Source organism: Rana temporaria, chromosome 2, assembly GCF_905171775.1.
Source record: "Rana temporaria chromosome 2, aRanTem1.1, whole genome shotgun sequence".
Classification (NCBI taxonomy): domain Eukaryota; kingdom Metazoa; phylum Chordata; class Amphibia; order Anura; family Ranidae; genus Rana; species Rana temporaria.
In genome coordinates this window covers 126,241,602-126,258,113 of record NC_053490.1, presented here as the reverse complement: position 1 = coordinate 126,258,113, position 16,512 = coordinate 126,241,602, and the positions used below count along the sequence as shown (strand labels likewise).

The following is a 16,512-nucleotide window of genomic DNA, read 5'->3' as shown; positions in this document are numbered from 1 at the left end:
GCAAAAGTGTGATCACTATTATATATAGGAGAAAAGTGTCAGAATTGGCCTTGGTGGCAAGGGTTTAATTACCATAAGCAGTATACAAATAATTATATATATATTGTTTTTAAGGTAATTTTATATATTTTTCAAAATCTGTACTCAAGCAGGTGGCTACTGGACAAATGGTTATAACTTCAAACCATTTCACAGTAAATAGGTAAATAATAAATTATTATCTTATAACATATAGCATAATAATATATGATTTAGCTTGATTATAACAGTACCCTTTCAACAGTAGCAGATTCTCATTCTCCCTCTTAACTGTGTGAGAAAAACATGGGATTGTGGGTAAATCTACAAGTTAGCTGGGGCTAATGGTACTTTACCATTGGTCCAAGACTCCAAGCTGTTCATTGACCTCAGTGCCTCTGACAAGATGTGAGGAGAGGCACTGTGAGCGCATCCTCTCAGTCTTTTGCAAACAGAGTGTGCCAGCTTGGATTTAAACTGGACACTCTGTATGTAGCTTCTGACAGGCTGTGCAAGGAGCCCTGTATCTCTGTAACCATAGGTCATAGGAGCCCCAAATTTTACCATTGGTGGGATAGGACGTGGACTACATGCCTGGGGTCTATAACCTCAGTTTGCCAAGCTATGACCCTCAAAGCTAAATTATTTTTTATTTTTTTAATGTTCATGGCAGGAGAGCCTCTGCCTCCCCTGACTGCATGTCCCTGAATTATACCACATATGCCATACACTTATGAATATCAGTGACATTAATTTCTGGCTTCTAACATTTTTCTTGTTCTGAGTTTGAGCGGCATAGCATGTTTAAAATTGTGACATAACACCTACATCTACATTGTCTTTGTCACCAATAAGTCAATATAGATATTTGCATACTTAGATTAATCAGTTCCATCAGTTTTGTCAAAGATTGCAAATGCTGTTAATTATTCTATCCCATCCCCAGGGTCCACGAGCTGAAATACACTAAACATTGTCATGGATTTTTGGCAGCTTTTTCTACAAGTACTCAGCTTCTGGTAGTACATGTTCTATGGTCTGTTACTGATTTGATACACAATTTAAAGTCTTCAAAACATCAGGGGAACCTGGAAATTGAAAGTAGGAGATAGAAATGATTTTTAAATGGAACAGCCCTGCTTGCACTAATATCAACCAATTACTCTACTACCTGAAGCTAGGCAAACATTTTGCAAAAAAATGAATAGTCTGATCAAGAGCCAGTAGGCAGTGTACTCCAAGAGTTCAAATAAAGTTTGTGGATGTGCTAAGTTTTTCTTCATCGAGAAACAAGGGCCTGGATTCACGTAACACTTACGCGGCGTATCTCGAGATACGCCGCGTAAGTGTAAATGTGCGCCGTCGTATCTATGCGCCGTGCCCATAGAACTAGATACGCCTGAAAATAGGCTTCCTCCGACCGACGTAAAACTTTCCTACGCCGGCGTATCTTGGGCGCATATTTAAGCTTGCCGCCTCATTGCAAATATGCAAATGAGTGAGATACGTGGTTTACGTAAGTCGTACGTCCGGCGTAAAGTTAAGCCACATAAAGCAGGTGTAAGTCATGTTAAGGTATGGACCAGGGAACAGCCGTCGTATTTTACGTTGTTTACGTAGTAGTACGTGAATGGGGCTGGGCGTAGGTTACGTTCACGTCGTAGGCATTGAGCCGTCGTATCTTAGGGAGTATATTCGACGTGATTCTGAGCATGGGCGCGCATGCGCCGTTCATTCAGACCATCATTTGCATGGGGTCACGCTTCATTTAAATGGATCACGCCCACCTTCCACCTACTTTGAATTAGGCGGGCTTACGCCAACAAATTTACGTTACGCCGGCGTTGGGAGCATTTGCATTGTGAATTGGGTGCTTGCCTCTCTGCTTTACGTCGGCCACCTAAAACTGCGCCGATCTACCTGAATCCGGCCCAAGGTCTTTTTAACTTATTGCAATTTATATTAAGCCTTATTCTTACCTAATACTCCATTCCAACCTGACCACAGTTTTAAACCTATGATGAACATTTCAAATTCTGCAAATATGGTCAAAACTAAGTGGGCACCCCTCCCAAATATTGAGTTCAGGCATTTCCAGTGAAAGGTACCATTAATGCTACAGCATAGAAAGACTATTTAGACAATTGTGTCCTTCCAACTTTATGGCAACAAAATTCTTTATAGCTATTATAATTAGATAAAATGATAATCAGTCTTAGCCTATTTTGTGTGTTTATTAGTGTATTACTATGTCAATCCTTTATACTTTAAGACCATAAATTATTGGAGATTAACAAGTGGATGTTTCAAAAGGCGAGAGCCCTGTTTCTCCCATGAGTTGGGGAAATATTGTTGATATAGCACTTGTGGTGGGGTTCTAGTAGTCGGTCATTCAGCCCCGCACTTACCCTATCTACGTTCCTGGGCGGGCAGCGCTCCTATAGGCAGTGGGGGCGTCTCCTCCTCCTCCTCTGCATCACCATGGCTTCTCGCTGTGCCTCTTCCCCCTCCTCCTCCTCCTTGGCGCTCAATAGGATAGCCTGTCCTTTCAGCCAATCGTGTGACGGTCTCAGGAGTCGCTTCCTGATTGGTCAGGAGGAGGATCAGTGTGAGAATAGCGAATATTCATTTGCTATTCTCACACAACTGGCTGAGCTTGGAGCGTAGTTCTCTGCGTGCCGTACCCACCATTTTTTTAAGCTTATTAGAGCCTCTGGCTCTAATCACATGCTTAAGTCCCTCCATTGGAATACATGCGCTGGCGCCCTGCATGTAGATTAGCCTGTGTGCCCCTAATGGACAGGCTGCCACTGTATAGCACGATCATAAGGAAAATAGCAATATCTGCTATCTGTAGCAAATTCCATTACATTCTCCCCACATAAACTTGGCATTACATAGCCTAAAGAACCCTTTTTATTCTTTATTCATTCCACATGTGTTAAAATATATATGAGTGGGTGCGCTGGTCAATCAATAATAGTACATAATTAAATATAAATTAATATACAAAATGTAAAATACTATAACACCTATTAATAGTGAATGATCTAGTAAAAAAGTCCAGGACTTTTTTTACTAGATCATTCACTATTAATAGGTGTATAATCACCCGATTATTCTGGGTAGCAGCTTTTCTATTTTCTACTTTTATTTAAAAAAAATTATTTGGCGCGAGATACCACAAATACACATTCCACATGTGTTACCTCCAATTCCAAATAGGATCAGAAATAGGAGTAGAAATGTGAACAACTGTGTGGTACACAGTAAAAAATGAAGGCATGCAAATGAAGTAGTATAATATATTGAAAAATCACTTTTAAAGTGTTTTTTTTATTAATGCTACAATAATAACTAATGGATTTTACTTGTATTTTCAGGTGCTTTGTTTAGAAGGCCATATGACAAAAACATTAGGATACCTGGACTTGGGGGCAACAGGAATGGTAAAGAATGGACCATATGGTACCACCAAGCCTCACTCACTCCATCCACCCAGGGTTTTCCACAGTGATCCTTTCAAACCAGCAAAACCTCCAATGCAATCTCCCATGACTCCCTGGGAGTGGAGCAAGAATCAAACACTGCTCACTGGTGGGATTGGTCAAAGAGCTAAACGCAAACCTTCCATGAAAACTGGGAGAACCAAGAAAATCTTTGGATGGGGAGATTTCTATTTTAACATCAAAACCGTCAAGTTCAGTCTACTGGTGACCGGAAAGATTGTTGACCACATTAATGGGACGTTCAGTGTCTATTTTCGGCATAACTCCTCTAGCCTTGGAAATGTGTCTGTCAGTATTGTTCCACCTACAAAAGTGGTAGAGTTTGACCTTCTACAGCAATCTACATTGGATACCAGAGAAACAAAGACATTTAACTGTAGGGTGGAATATGAAAACACCAACAAAGCCTTGAAGAACAAACCCTGCCTCTATGATCCAGCCAAAAACTGCTATATGGAACATACCCAAAGTCATGCCGCATGGCTTTGTGCTAAACCATTCAAGGTCATTTGCATCTTTATCTCCTTCTACAGTATTGACTACAAGCTGGTGCAGAAAGTGTGTCCAGATTACAATTTTCAAAATGATCACCCCTACTTTGGTTGATGGACACACTAACAGGGAGGTCAGAAAACAGGTTTATGTAGGAAGGTGAGGTTTTAATGCTTTAGGTTTGAGGTTTTTTTTGTGTATGGTAGGGCAACCATATTAATGGTATTAATAAGAATGGGTCATTTCAGATTGTACCCATATTAAAATGTTTTAATCATCACAAAACAAGAGTGACATAACAACAGATGCATGACTCTGCCCCTGATATTTTTAGGACTAACTGACCTATCAGGTAATTATCTGGAACATTAAACTCATCTTATGTTATCAGCTATGAATTTTAACTACTCAAGTGCTCCGTTTATGAAAATCGCCTCAGTATTACAAAAAAAAACTGCTGCCAATCATTTTGTTTTTCTTTATTGGTAGTGAGTTTCAATGAAACATCATTTCTTCAAGTAGCAACAAAAGAACCCTACAAAAAAAAATGCAACACAATAACAAAAACTGTTATATACTCATCACGAATGTATTTAGGTTTAATATTTATTTTTCTAACATGTAGATCAATTTTGATGAGTTATGTCAAAGTATACATTTGGATGACAGTTAACAGGTGCTCAAGGATAAACAAATTGGATTATTATGTACATGATAAATGGACAACAATGTTCCCATGGGAGGCATATTTCATGAAAGGCTGCCTGTGTCTATTCTAGAGTTTTTATCATTATAAATATGTCTTATCTCTTACTGAGCTTGTCTTATTTTTGCAATTCATCACTAAGATAAATTAGTACTAATACTGTTAAATTATTTGGGATTCGGTGTCTCACAGAAACATATGTCCACTAAATACAGTAAAGTAGTGCAAAATATTTTTAAATGCCAAATTAAACTGGAAAAAGTATAGGCAGAAAATTTAGAAACACAATTTCCTTAACTCTTATAGTGCTTCAAAACAGTGCTTAAAACGGGAGTTCACCCTAAAAAAAAATGTAACCTTAGGTTGATGCTCATTTTGTCTAGGGGAATCGGCTAGTTTTTTTTAAATCAAAGCTGTACTTACCGTTTTAGAGAGCGATCTTCTCCGCCGCTTCCAGGTATGGTCTTCGGGACTGGGCGTTCCTATTTGATTGACAGGCTTCCGACGGTCGCATCCATCGCGTCACGAGTAGCCGAAAGAAGCCGAACGTCGGTGCGGCTCTATACGTCGCCTGCGCACCGACGTTCGGCTACTTTCGGAAAATCGGGACGCGATGGATGCGACCGTCGGAAGCCTGTCGGAAGACTGTCAATCAAATAGGAACGCCCAGTCCCGCAGCCCATACCCGGAAGTGGCGGAGAAGATCGCTCTCTAAAACGGTAAGTACAGCTTTGATTTTAAAAAAACTAGCCGATTCCCCTAGACAAAATGAGCATCAATCTAAGGTTAAAAATTTTCATTTCCGGGTGAACCTCCACTTTAAAGGTCTTTTATACATTTGGTTCACTTGTGAAAAATAACTTCATGCCCACAAACATGACTGATGGTAAAGCTGCCTGCATTCTTTGGTCAGAGCTACCAACAGGTCCCAGATTAGTAGACTGAAGCTACATGGCTTTTCCAGCTTGCTGCAACCCTCCTTTTGAAACCCACTGAATGGTAATCGGTTTCTGAAAACAGGTTGTGTCATGCCAGAAAAAGTCATATAATTCAAAGTGGTTGCATCTCCTCGTAACTACTTGGAACTATATAGATTTTCTGGCACTATGTAGCTTGTTTTTAATTGCCTATCATTGGGTTTAAAGACCCGTTTAAAACCTAAAACAACTGATTGGAGCGGAGCAGGGTGGAGCTGGGGTGGGGCAGAAGAACAAAAAAATGTCACCCATAAATAGATTATATAGTACACTGAAGGTGGAAACCTTATTTAATGTTGTGCACAAGTGTACCCAATATGTAAGAGCTACTGGTACTTGTAATTTTATGGTATACAATATTTTTTGTTAATACTAAATTTAGGGTGACAATGCACAGGTCAATTATCAGCCAAGAAAGGTACATTTAGAGTATGTCTATAGATAGTGGGCCAATGTATGGGTTACTGATAACTTTTAACTCCAGCAGCTATAGCTTTGAATACTTAAAGCAGAAGTAAACCCGTCCATAAAACAGTTTCATTTACGGAATGTGCCAAAAATGTAACACTACCATTGGTTGTGTTCTCAGCCAAACTGTAAAACCATCCAATGGCTGGTGTCATAACTGATCACATGTGCAGCATCATGGCTGTTGTAGATTAAATGGAGGCAAAGATGGCAGCTTCCTTGGCTGAAAACGATAGAGGGGTTTACTTACACTTTAATGAATACGACAAATAATGCAGTCATATGAAGGCATCCTTAGAGTGTTTATTTGGTTTTTATATGACTGTTTGTTGTTCCCAAATGATATAGGCAATGGCATTCTGAATTAATATCCATGCATATCCATTCAGTTTAGTGGGAGAGAAGCAATGGGTGACCTATGTATGACCAGCTTATAGATATATCTCATAATGATTTCCAAAGCCATATTAAAACAAATGACGACTTACTAGTTTCTCTTGTCAGCGTTTTGTATAGCACCATATGAAGATAGTAATGCCATTTGTTACACAAATAAAAGTGTATCTGTAACAGTGTAACAGTCCAACAATGTATACTCTATGGACCAGATCCACGTAGCGTGGCGCATTGTTGCGTCCGGCTCTGATACGCTACGCCGCCGTAAATTACAGCGTATTTTTCTTATCCTGAAAGAATTTGCGCCGTAAGTTACAGCGGCGTAGTGTAACTTTGGCGCGCAAAAGGGCGCGCAATTCAAATGGATGTGATGGGGGCGTGTTTTATGTTAATACGTCTTGACCCGACGTAAATGACCTTTTTTTTAACGGCGCATGCGCCGTCCGTGGGGGTATCCCAGTGCTCATGCTCGAAATTAACCCGCAACAAGCCAATGCTTACGACGTGAACGTCATTCTACGCAAAGCCCTATTCGCGAACGACTTACGCAAACGACGTAACATTTTCAAAATTCGACACGGGAACGACGTCCATACTTAACATTGAGTACGCCTCATATAGCAGGGGTACCTTTATGCTGAAAAAAGCCTTACAGAAACAACGTAAAAAAATGCGCCGGCCGGACGTACGTTTGTGGATTCGCGTATCTAGCTAATTTGCAGACTCAACGCGGAATTCGACTGAAGCGCCACCTAGCGGCCAGCGTAAATATGCACCTTAGATCCGACGACGTACTAAGACGTACACCAGTCGGATCTAGCCCAGCTTCAGGCGTATCTTGTTTTGTGGATACAAAACAAAGATACGCCGGAGAAAAATAGAAGTTACGCGGCGTATCAATAGATACGCCGTCGTAACTTCTTCGTGGATCTGCCCCTATATGTTTCCAACGTGATTTCTCTTTACTAATCTTGTTATAAACATTTTTTTATTACTTAATTTTGCCAGTCACAAAAACTGTGAGGAACGTACTAATATTCTGTTTTACTCAGGCAGATCTTGCAACTAGTGCTCATATCCCATTATAACATTGTTGCCGTTTTTCAATAAAAGGATTTTATTCTTATCCCTTAAGAATATCTGTCCATGTTTGGCCAGCTATTTTATTTACGTCCCAGCATAGAATTTTGGTGTTTCAAAACCTGGTGCATATGTATCATGTCCAAGCTTGTTGCAGAGAAAAGCTCTCCAAACTGAATATTAAAGGGCAACTGCATCTTTATTTTAAAAATCTATATTGTAATGAGCCAAGCACACCTATTAAATGAACAGTTTATATCTTATACCTCTTTTCCATATTAACTTAGATTTCGCAATGGTCTGTCTGTTTTAGTATTGTTGCTAAAATCAACAAAAATGGTGGCAGCTTGCATCATAACTGACCATTCAAACTCCTGGGGGGGGGGGGTGAGTACACAGGAAGTACTATCCTGTGCTCTACAATTATCAGCTTTCAATGCACCTGGGAAACTTAGCCAACCAATGGACTAACAGGTGGGAAGGACAGACATAGAAGAAGCCAATTGGTTAAAACTTTAACCACTTGAATACCGGCCGCATGTAAAATGACGGCTTCACAGTGGCTCTGAAAACTCAACAGGACGTCAATTGACGTCCTGGATTCCTCCGGCCACTTCCCCGAGATGCCGATGCGCGTGCCTGGCGGTCACGATGTCCGCCAGGCACCCACGATCAGCAGTGACAGAGCAGGGCCGTGGAGCTCTGTGTGTAAACACAGAGCTCCACGTCCTGTCAGGGGACAGAGGAGACCGATCTGTGTCTCTTGTACATAGGGACACAGATCGGTCACCTCCCCCAGTCACCCCCCTTCCCCCACAGTTAGAACACACCTAGGCTACACATTTAACCCCTTCCTCACCCCCTAGTGTTAACCCCTTCAATGCCAGTCACATTTATACAGTAATTAGTGCATATTTATAGCACTGATCGCAGTATAAATGTGAATGGCGCCAAAAATGTGTCAAAAGTGTCCGATGTGTCCGCCATAACGTCGCAGTCCCAATAAAAAAATCGCAGATCGCCGCCATTACTAGTAAAAAAAATTAAAATAAAAAAAATAATAATAATAATAATAATTCTGTCCCATATTTTGTAAGCGCTTATTGCGATTTTTTTTTTTATTATTTTTTTTTTTTTTACCAAAAATATGTAGAAGAATACGTATCGACCTAAACTGAGAAAAAAAAATGTGGCTATTTATTATAGCAACAAGTAAAAAATATTGAATTTTTTTTCAAAATTGTTGCTTTTTTTGTTTTATAGCGCAAAAAAAAAAAACGCAGAGGTGATCAAATACCACCAAAAGAAAGCTCTATTAGTGGGGATAAAAGGACGCCAATTTTGTTTGGGAGCCACGTCGCACGACCGCGCAATTGTCAGTTAAAGCGACGCAGTGCCGGAAGCTGAAATTTCACCTGGTCAGGAGGGGGGTATATGTGCCCGGTATGGAAGTGGTTGATATCAGCTTCATCCAAGTGTGTAAAGAAAGAGATGGGTGTAATATTCTTCTGTTTAGCTCTGCTAAGGTAGAATAATAAGCATTTGAATGCAAGTACATTTTCTTAGCATGTCTTCCAACTGGGATGTATGAACAGCGGCGGTTCATTAAATGTTGGGGTTTGTAGAATATTACAGAAGCATACTTCCTGTGTACTTATTCCTCCACAGAAGCCTGGATCATCAGTTAGTGATGATGCAAGCGGCCACCATTTTGAATTACCATCAAAGATCTAAGAAGATTATATAAAAAACATTTCTACGTACTATGTTCATTACAATATAGATTTTTTTTTTAAAAGGTGTAGTTTTCCTTTAAAGCTGAACTACATGCAGGTATAAAAAGATACACAATAACACAGCTCTGTGTTCAAAAAGTGTGTTTTTTTTTTATTTTATAATGCAAGCAGTACACTACCTAAATTTGACAGAGTATCAACCTCTTGCATTCCTTCGTACAGCAATGCTCATCAGAGAAAAATAAGGTATTTTGTCCAGTCAGAGAGGACTGTGCTATGTGGTAGAACTTGTAAATTTCAGGATTGTATGGACAGAAATACAAATTCTGTGGCAAGTAAAACAGATCCAATGTGTGTATTTCACCTGTATATTCAGCGGTTAGTCTGGAGTTCAGCTTTTAGGGTTCCACACAGGCTAAAGGTTTATTCTTAATTACTGTGTGTTATTACAATCAAAACAGAACAAGCAGCTAGTTTAGGTTAGTTTAAGATAGGGTCAGGATTTATGATAAGTTTTACAGTTTATGTTGGGTTTCATCTTAAAAAAATGAAGGCACCTAAAGGTACTTGCACATACCAGCAGCAGTGTCAGGTCACCTGAGTCCAGGTGACAGATGCACACCGTTGGAGTCAAGAGTGCACTGCTAAGGTAGTAGACCCTACAGCTCATTGCTGCTAATGGAACTCTTGGTGGTTCAGGAAGACAGGTCCACTGGAGCACCAACACGGATCCCACTGGGAGCTACAGCATAAGGGAGTGGAGTCTAAAAGCCAGCAGGTGTTCACCAGAGCCTGTAGTGCTGAGAATGGACTGCGCTGCAATTGGCTCAGAAACAGATGTAGAGCACACGGCAAGCAGGAGACAGGAAACCAAACACACAATATTGCTTGGCAAGGCAGGCTTGAAGAACACTGTGTTAAATAGTGGTTCCTGTTGAGGCTGGGGTGGAGCCACGCTGAGGAAAAATTCCTTAACCATACAGGTGTGAGAGTGCAGGATCTAAGGCTGATACACAGACCAGGTAAGAGACAGGCAGGGCATGAAAGTATTACTGCAGATTCACGACAAGCAGCCTCCAATACCCTGCTTAAAATTCCAAACCATTGGGATATAAGTATGTGCAGCCCATCTGCACTCTATACCTGCAGCACTTGACCTGACAAAGGCTCATTAAAGTGGAACTAAACCCGTAAATTTAACTGTTTCCTAAAACAGTTACATTCAAGGCATGCGCTAAATGATAACTTGACTGTGCTCCCAACCAAACTCTCAAGCCATCAAACAGAGGCTACCATGGCAGCTTTCTTGGCCGTAAAAGAGGAGAGTTTAGTTCCACTTTAAGTGTTAATGGATAGATAAGAGTTAAAGTTAGATCTCTAATTTTTTAGGCATGCAGACATCATAAAGAAAACCACCTTTAGCACTGCTTAGCCTTCTTTCTGCAATGTGCAGGTCATACTCTCTCATCAAGTGCAATGCCTTCACCCCATTTCCCAAGCGATTTCCCAGTGTTATTCTACCATTTACCATCTCCACAGGGCCCAATGACCACACACTATGTGGTTTTCTAGATTAAGTTGGGGTGTATCAGCATGTATACTTTTTTCAAAGTGCGTGTTTCTGAGAGTAGTGTCCTAAATTCTCACCGGCAACATTCACATCGAAAAGAATGGTACCAATTTCCTCAGTATATGAGCAAGGCAAGGGGTGTGCATATATATAAGACAAATGCCACCCATTACCATGTCCACAAAGCATATACAGTATAATCCCCCTTCCAAGTCACTTGGTGAAACCTTGAATTCAGAGAGCCGCCACAAACAGTATGGTCCATAGAAAAATCTGGCACCCATGAAAATCAGCATAACCGGGTAACCTCCAATAAAAAAAAAATTGTAAAATACAGCCAAGAAGAAAGGCAACATGTTTCGGACGCTAGGTCCTAATCAGCCATAATCAGGTTCTGGCTTTTTCTATGGACTATACAGTGTTGGAAATGTTCGGAAACCGTTTAGCCTGAGCACCTGGTACTTTGGATAGCAGTGGAGGTTGTATCGCTGCTTCACCTGTTCTACCACACACAGTATTGCTTTGCTGTTTGTGCCGCTGTACTACTTCGACAATCTGGTACTGCAAGAGTGAATAAGAGGTTTTACCACAAGCTAGTAAAGTCAATTTAACAAATTTGTTTTTAAAATATGAAGAGGGCAAACTAGATAATTTTATGAGCTGGGAGGAAGTTACAGAGGGACATAAATACTACATTTAATTAGTGTATATAATGGAATTGAACATTAAGTGTTAACAGGGGTTAAAAATGTAAACAGAACTTGAGTTTTTTGGAAAACAAAATCTTACAAATCCAGAGGCCAGCTGTATTAAAAATAAAAAAAAGAGCAGCTTTTGGTGCAATACTCAACTTAAATCCAGAGCTGTCTCCAGCAGCAATACCTCAACACCACTAGATGTTTTTAGTCTTCCAGGTGGAATGACAGCCAGTGTCATTGAACCCACTTCCTACTTGCACAGGCTGCAACAGTCCCACCCCCAGGGCTGGTGTCATCACGCAGCCTTAACTGCACTGGACAATGCACACATGCTATGACATGAGCGATGTTTAGTGCAGAACTGACCACCAAAGCTGTAGGATCAGAAGAGGACGGACCCATGATGTCATTGCACTGGCTAGAAGACTTTTAGGAAAAAGTTTATGGGCCAGATTCAGGTACAACGGCGTATCTTTAGTGCAGCGTAGCGCATCTGATATGTGCTATGCCGACGTAACATAGAGAGGGAAGATCACTATTCACAAAGCACTTACCGACAACGTTGCGCCAGCGTAACGTAAATAGGCCGGTGGAAGGTGGGCGTGATGTATTTAAATGAATCGTGACCCCATGTAAATGAAGTGCCGAACGAACGGCGTATGTGCGCGCATGCTCAGCATCACGTCAAATTTAATCCCTAACATACGCCGGCTCAATGACTGTGACGTGAACGTAACCTACGCCCAGCCCCATTCACGTACGACTTACGTAAACGACGTAAAAATCTACAGCTGTTCCGACGTCCATACTTTAACATGACTTACCCCTGCTTTATGAGGGGTAAACTTACGCCGGACGTAAGCCTTACGTAAACGGCGTAGCTTAATACGACGGGCGCAAGTACGTTCGTGAATCGGCGTATCTAGGTCATTTGCATATTCGACGCGTAAATTGACGGAAGCGCCCCTTGCGGCCAGCGTAAATATGCACCCAAGATACAACGGCGTACTAAGACTTACGTCGGTTGGAAAAAGTCATATTTCAGGCGTATCTAGTATTGTGAATAAGGCGCATAGATACGACGGCGCATCGTAAGTGTTTTCTGAATCTGGCCCTATATATATATATATATATATATATATATATATATATATTATATATATATATGCAGTGGGGAAGGCTAAGTGTTGGGGGGCACTTTAATGTAGGGGAAAATTTACATTCTAAAGACATGTAAGGGATCTGCAAGATTTACACTTGTTCTCAGTGCTGAGAGCCGCTTATGAAACCACCAGCACAAAGCTGTCAGTGCCAAAAACATATCTCATTACTTCAGAAAAGCCTCAAGCACATACTGTACATGCACAATGGGCAATAAAGTTAATACATTTATTTCACAATAAATATATTTACAGTTTATTTGGAAAAAGGAGACCAGCATAGCTAGTGTTGTTTTTTTTTTTTCATCAAATATAAACAGGAGATCTGAAAACTGATTGCAATAGTGTAGGGAAAAGTTAAAACCTCTGTCAGTTTTTTGCTGTATGTCCTGTTGGGGTGGATTTCCCCTCTTTTCCTGATGCAGCTTTAAGGCAAACTTAAAGTGTTACTAAACCCAGGACCCTGCATTCACTGTACCTGGTCTCCCACAGTACACAGAACATGGAAATGCAATTGTTTTAGTAAATATAAACTCCTAAATGCCTTTTACCATCAGCAGTTATGACTTTTATCAGTGTCTGGTTAAAGCTTGTAGGAGGACTTCTCATTCTACTCTGATTGTCCAATGAGGCTGCAGGACCCCTGACACTCTGTCTGGACAGTGTTGATTGGCCCTGTGCTGATTACATGTACTCTCCCAAGAAAAAAAAGTTCTCTAAGGCCTTGTACACACGGTCGGACAAAACCGATGAGAATGGTCCGACGGACCGTTTTCATCGGTTCACCGCTGAAGTGGCCTGATGGTCTGATGTGCGTACACACCATCGTTCCAAAAAACGATCGGGTCAGAACACGGTGACGTCAAACACACGACGTGCTGAATAAAACGAAGTTCAATGCTTCCAAGCATGCGTCGACTTGATTCTGAGCATGCGCGGGTTTTGAACCGATGCTTTTCTGTACTAACCATCGGTTTGGACCAATCAGGCAGCAGTCCATCGGTTCGGTTTTGAAGCATGTTTTTAAATTTTGGACCGAAGGAAAACAGACCGATGGGCTATACACACGGTCGGTTTGGACCGATGAAACTGAACCTCGGTCCATTCTCATAGTTTTTTTCCTACCGTGTGTACGGGGCTTAACAGTACACACCAAACTGAGCATGTGCAACTTGTTCCCAATGCTCTGTTCTATCAGGGGACAGTGGAAGAAGGGGCAGCTCAGATCAGAAAAGACAGGATCAGACAGCCTTTTTTACACAATGCCCATAACCCCTTAGGTTTCACCGAAAGTTTGACAAGCATGCTTTACTGCATATACAGACTGATTTTACTGTTGTGGGTTTAGCAACACTTTAATTCTACAACATATGGGTATTTCCCCCTCTCAGACAGCTGTCCCCAGGATGTTTTGATCTGGAGACAACTGTAGAATTATGAATTTACCTATAATTTTCTGTCTTAGTAATAATAGTCACCAGGACAAATAGAGAGTATGAATTTACCTAGGCAGAGGTCCTAATTTTCCGCTACTTTATCCATAACTAGAGGGAAAAAAAATGCTATACATTAAAGTAAAATCCCACTTCCTCTGATTGGCCAAGATGGGAACTCTGACATCATCTGCCCAACTCACCATCACGGCCAATCAATGGCAGCCTTTAATTTACTGATAAAAATCAAAGGCTTCTCCTGAATGGTGGAGAAGCACTCAGACAGCACTCTATAAAGGGGTTGTAAAGGTTAGTTTTTTATTTTCTAAATAGGTTCCTTTAAACTAGTGCATTACCTTTTCCTTCGATTTCCCTTTGTCTGAATTTCTCACTTCCGGTTCCTCCTCAGTAAGCTGTTCTGGCTGACTAACCCCCATCCAGAACGGCTCGGATGATGGGGCAAGCTTACTGAGGAGAAACAGGAGAAGTGAGAAATTCAGACAAAGAAAAAAAACATTTAGAAGGGAAATTGAAGGAAACGTTAAGTGAACCAACAATGGTTGGTCATACCCCAGACAAAGCAAGTTATTGCGAAACGCGTGGGGACTCCACTGCTGCCACGCATATTTTGATCAAGAATGCCCTTTTTGTCCACATATCTGTAAGTGTTTCTAACCGTTATTAAAACGTGAATCCATCTACGGTATTATGCTATGTGCCTTTCCATTTTTTTCTGCATATCTGGTTTTGGTTTTGGGAGTCATCTCTAAGTACCATATACCATCGCTTGATTGACGGCTTCGCTGCATCGCTGCACCTTGCTGGTTGGATATCCGGTCCCATGCTGTTATAATCTTCATATACATCCTTAGCTTTATTGACTCTTTGGGCGTACTAGGCTCATTAGGGTTCAATTGATCTGGTGGTGGGCATCTCACAATTGTACATCACGTCCAGGATGAACCATTGTTGATCTGGAATCACTCACCCAGTCCTACACACCTATCAAGTTTTTTATTCATCAATACAATTATTTGGACTTTTTTTGCTGACTATAATTTTAACACTTGTCACTTGGTGTTTTCACATTTTTGATCATAGTATTTAGCGCTACAATTTTGTATGTTTTTGTTTTGTTGCTTTCCTTTGTTCACTGGATTGTTTGTAGCTGCTCACTGTTAGGATAGCGCAGATTTATTTTGTTTTTGTACTTAACCAACAATGCACTAGCTTAAAAGAACCTATTTAGAAAATAAAAACCGAACCTTTACAACCCCTTTAATTCCAGCAGCAGATGGGAATCACCCATACTTTTGCCAGTACAGTATATAGTGCCGCTTAGAGTATGTGGCTAACGCTACTACAGTTCATTACAGCACACACAGCGGCTACAATATTCTGTATTGGAAATAGTTGGCCAGTTTGGCCCAAACAAACAATTTAAATTTAAATTAAAACAGAAATTTGACTTTAATTGTGTCCTTTAGATATTCATGGTTAAGTGGGCAGCATAGCAAAATCTTGAACAACCTTGCTGCTTTCTCAGTGCTCCTTGTAAAAGGCAGAAACAACAGGGGAAGGGCTGTGCTTTCCCGTTCAAGGCCTTGCAGTCCTATGACACCAATGAATCGATAACAAATCATCCCGTTATTCTGAAATGCCAGTAAAGAACAATATCGACTGTATTACAAGGAGGGTGTTTTCTAGAGCATGAAAGAAACTTTTATAGACATTCATCATTATATCCAGGGAATAGCTTGTTGTGTCTCTGTATCTGAAATACAAGTTGGAAGTTACATACAGAGAGTATTTTTATTAGCATGTATGGGACTATCTATCATTTACAGTGACTAGACTGGAACATGTTCAAAAAGGCTGATTTATATTTATTAAACAGTACATGAGAGCTGTAACAAGTGAGCACACCAAGGACCACGCTAAGTGCTTTTTCCTCCTTTGGTTTGGATTGTCTGCATTTTCATGTTTCCAAAAATATAACACCAAAGTTTCAAGGAGCGTTAGGTATTTGCTGTACCAGAAATGGCCATTGTTGGAGAGTCAGTATTCATTCTAATGCTGTACAGTTTGTCTGTTCCTCCTTGTACATAATGTGTTATACACCCAGTCCTATTTTTTATATGAGAAACCAAATATAATAAAATAATAAACGTTTAATTGACTTTGGTGTTTGCATAAATTTATTTCATAAAACTTGATTTGCTATTCAATGTATTTCCTAAACTGTTTATTCAATACATCTCTGTAATAC

The 16,512-nt window shown here is 40.5% G+C and overlaps 1 protein-coding gene across 1 annotated transcript in view; it reads left to right on the top strand.

Annotated features, from left to right (window-relative positions):
• Positions 1–5,076, top strand: part of NXPH4 (neurexophilin 4) — a 326,158-nt gene extending 321,082 nt beyond the window's left edge. Inside the window, exon 2 of the mRNA XM_040340946.1 lies at positions 3,402–5,076. Coding sequence (XP_040196880.1) covers positions 3,402–4,133 — 732 coding nt within the window. The 3' untranslated portion in view covers positions 4,134–5,076. The remainder of the gene's footprint in view (positions 1–3,401) is intronic.
• The last annotated feature ends 11,436 nt before the right edge of the window (positions 5,077–16,512 follow it).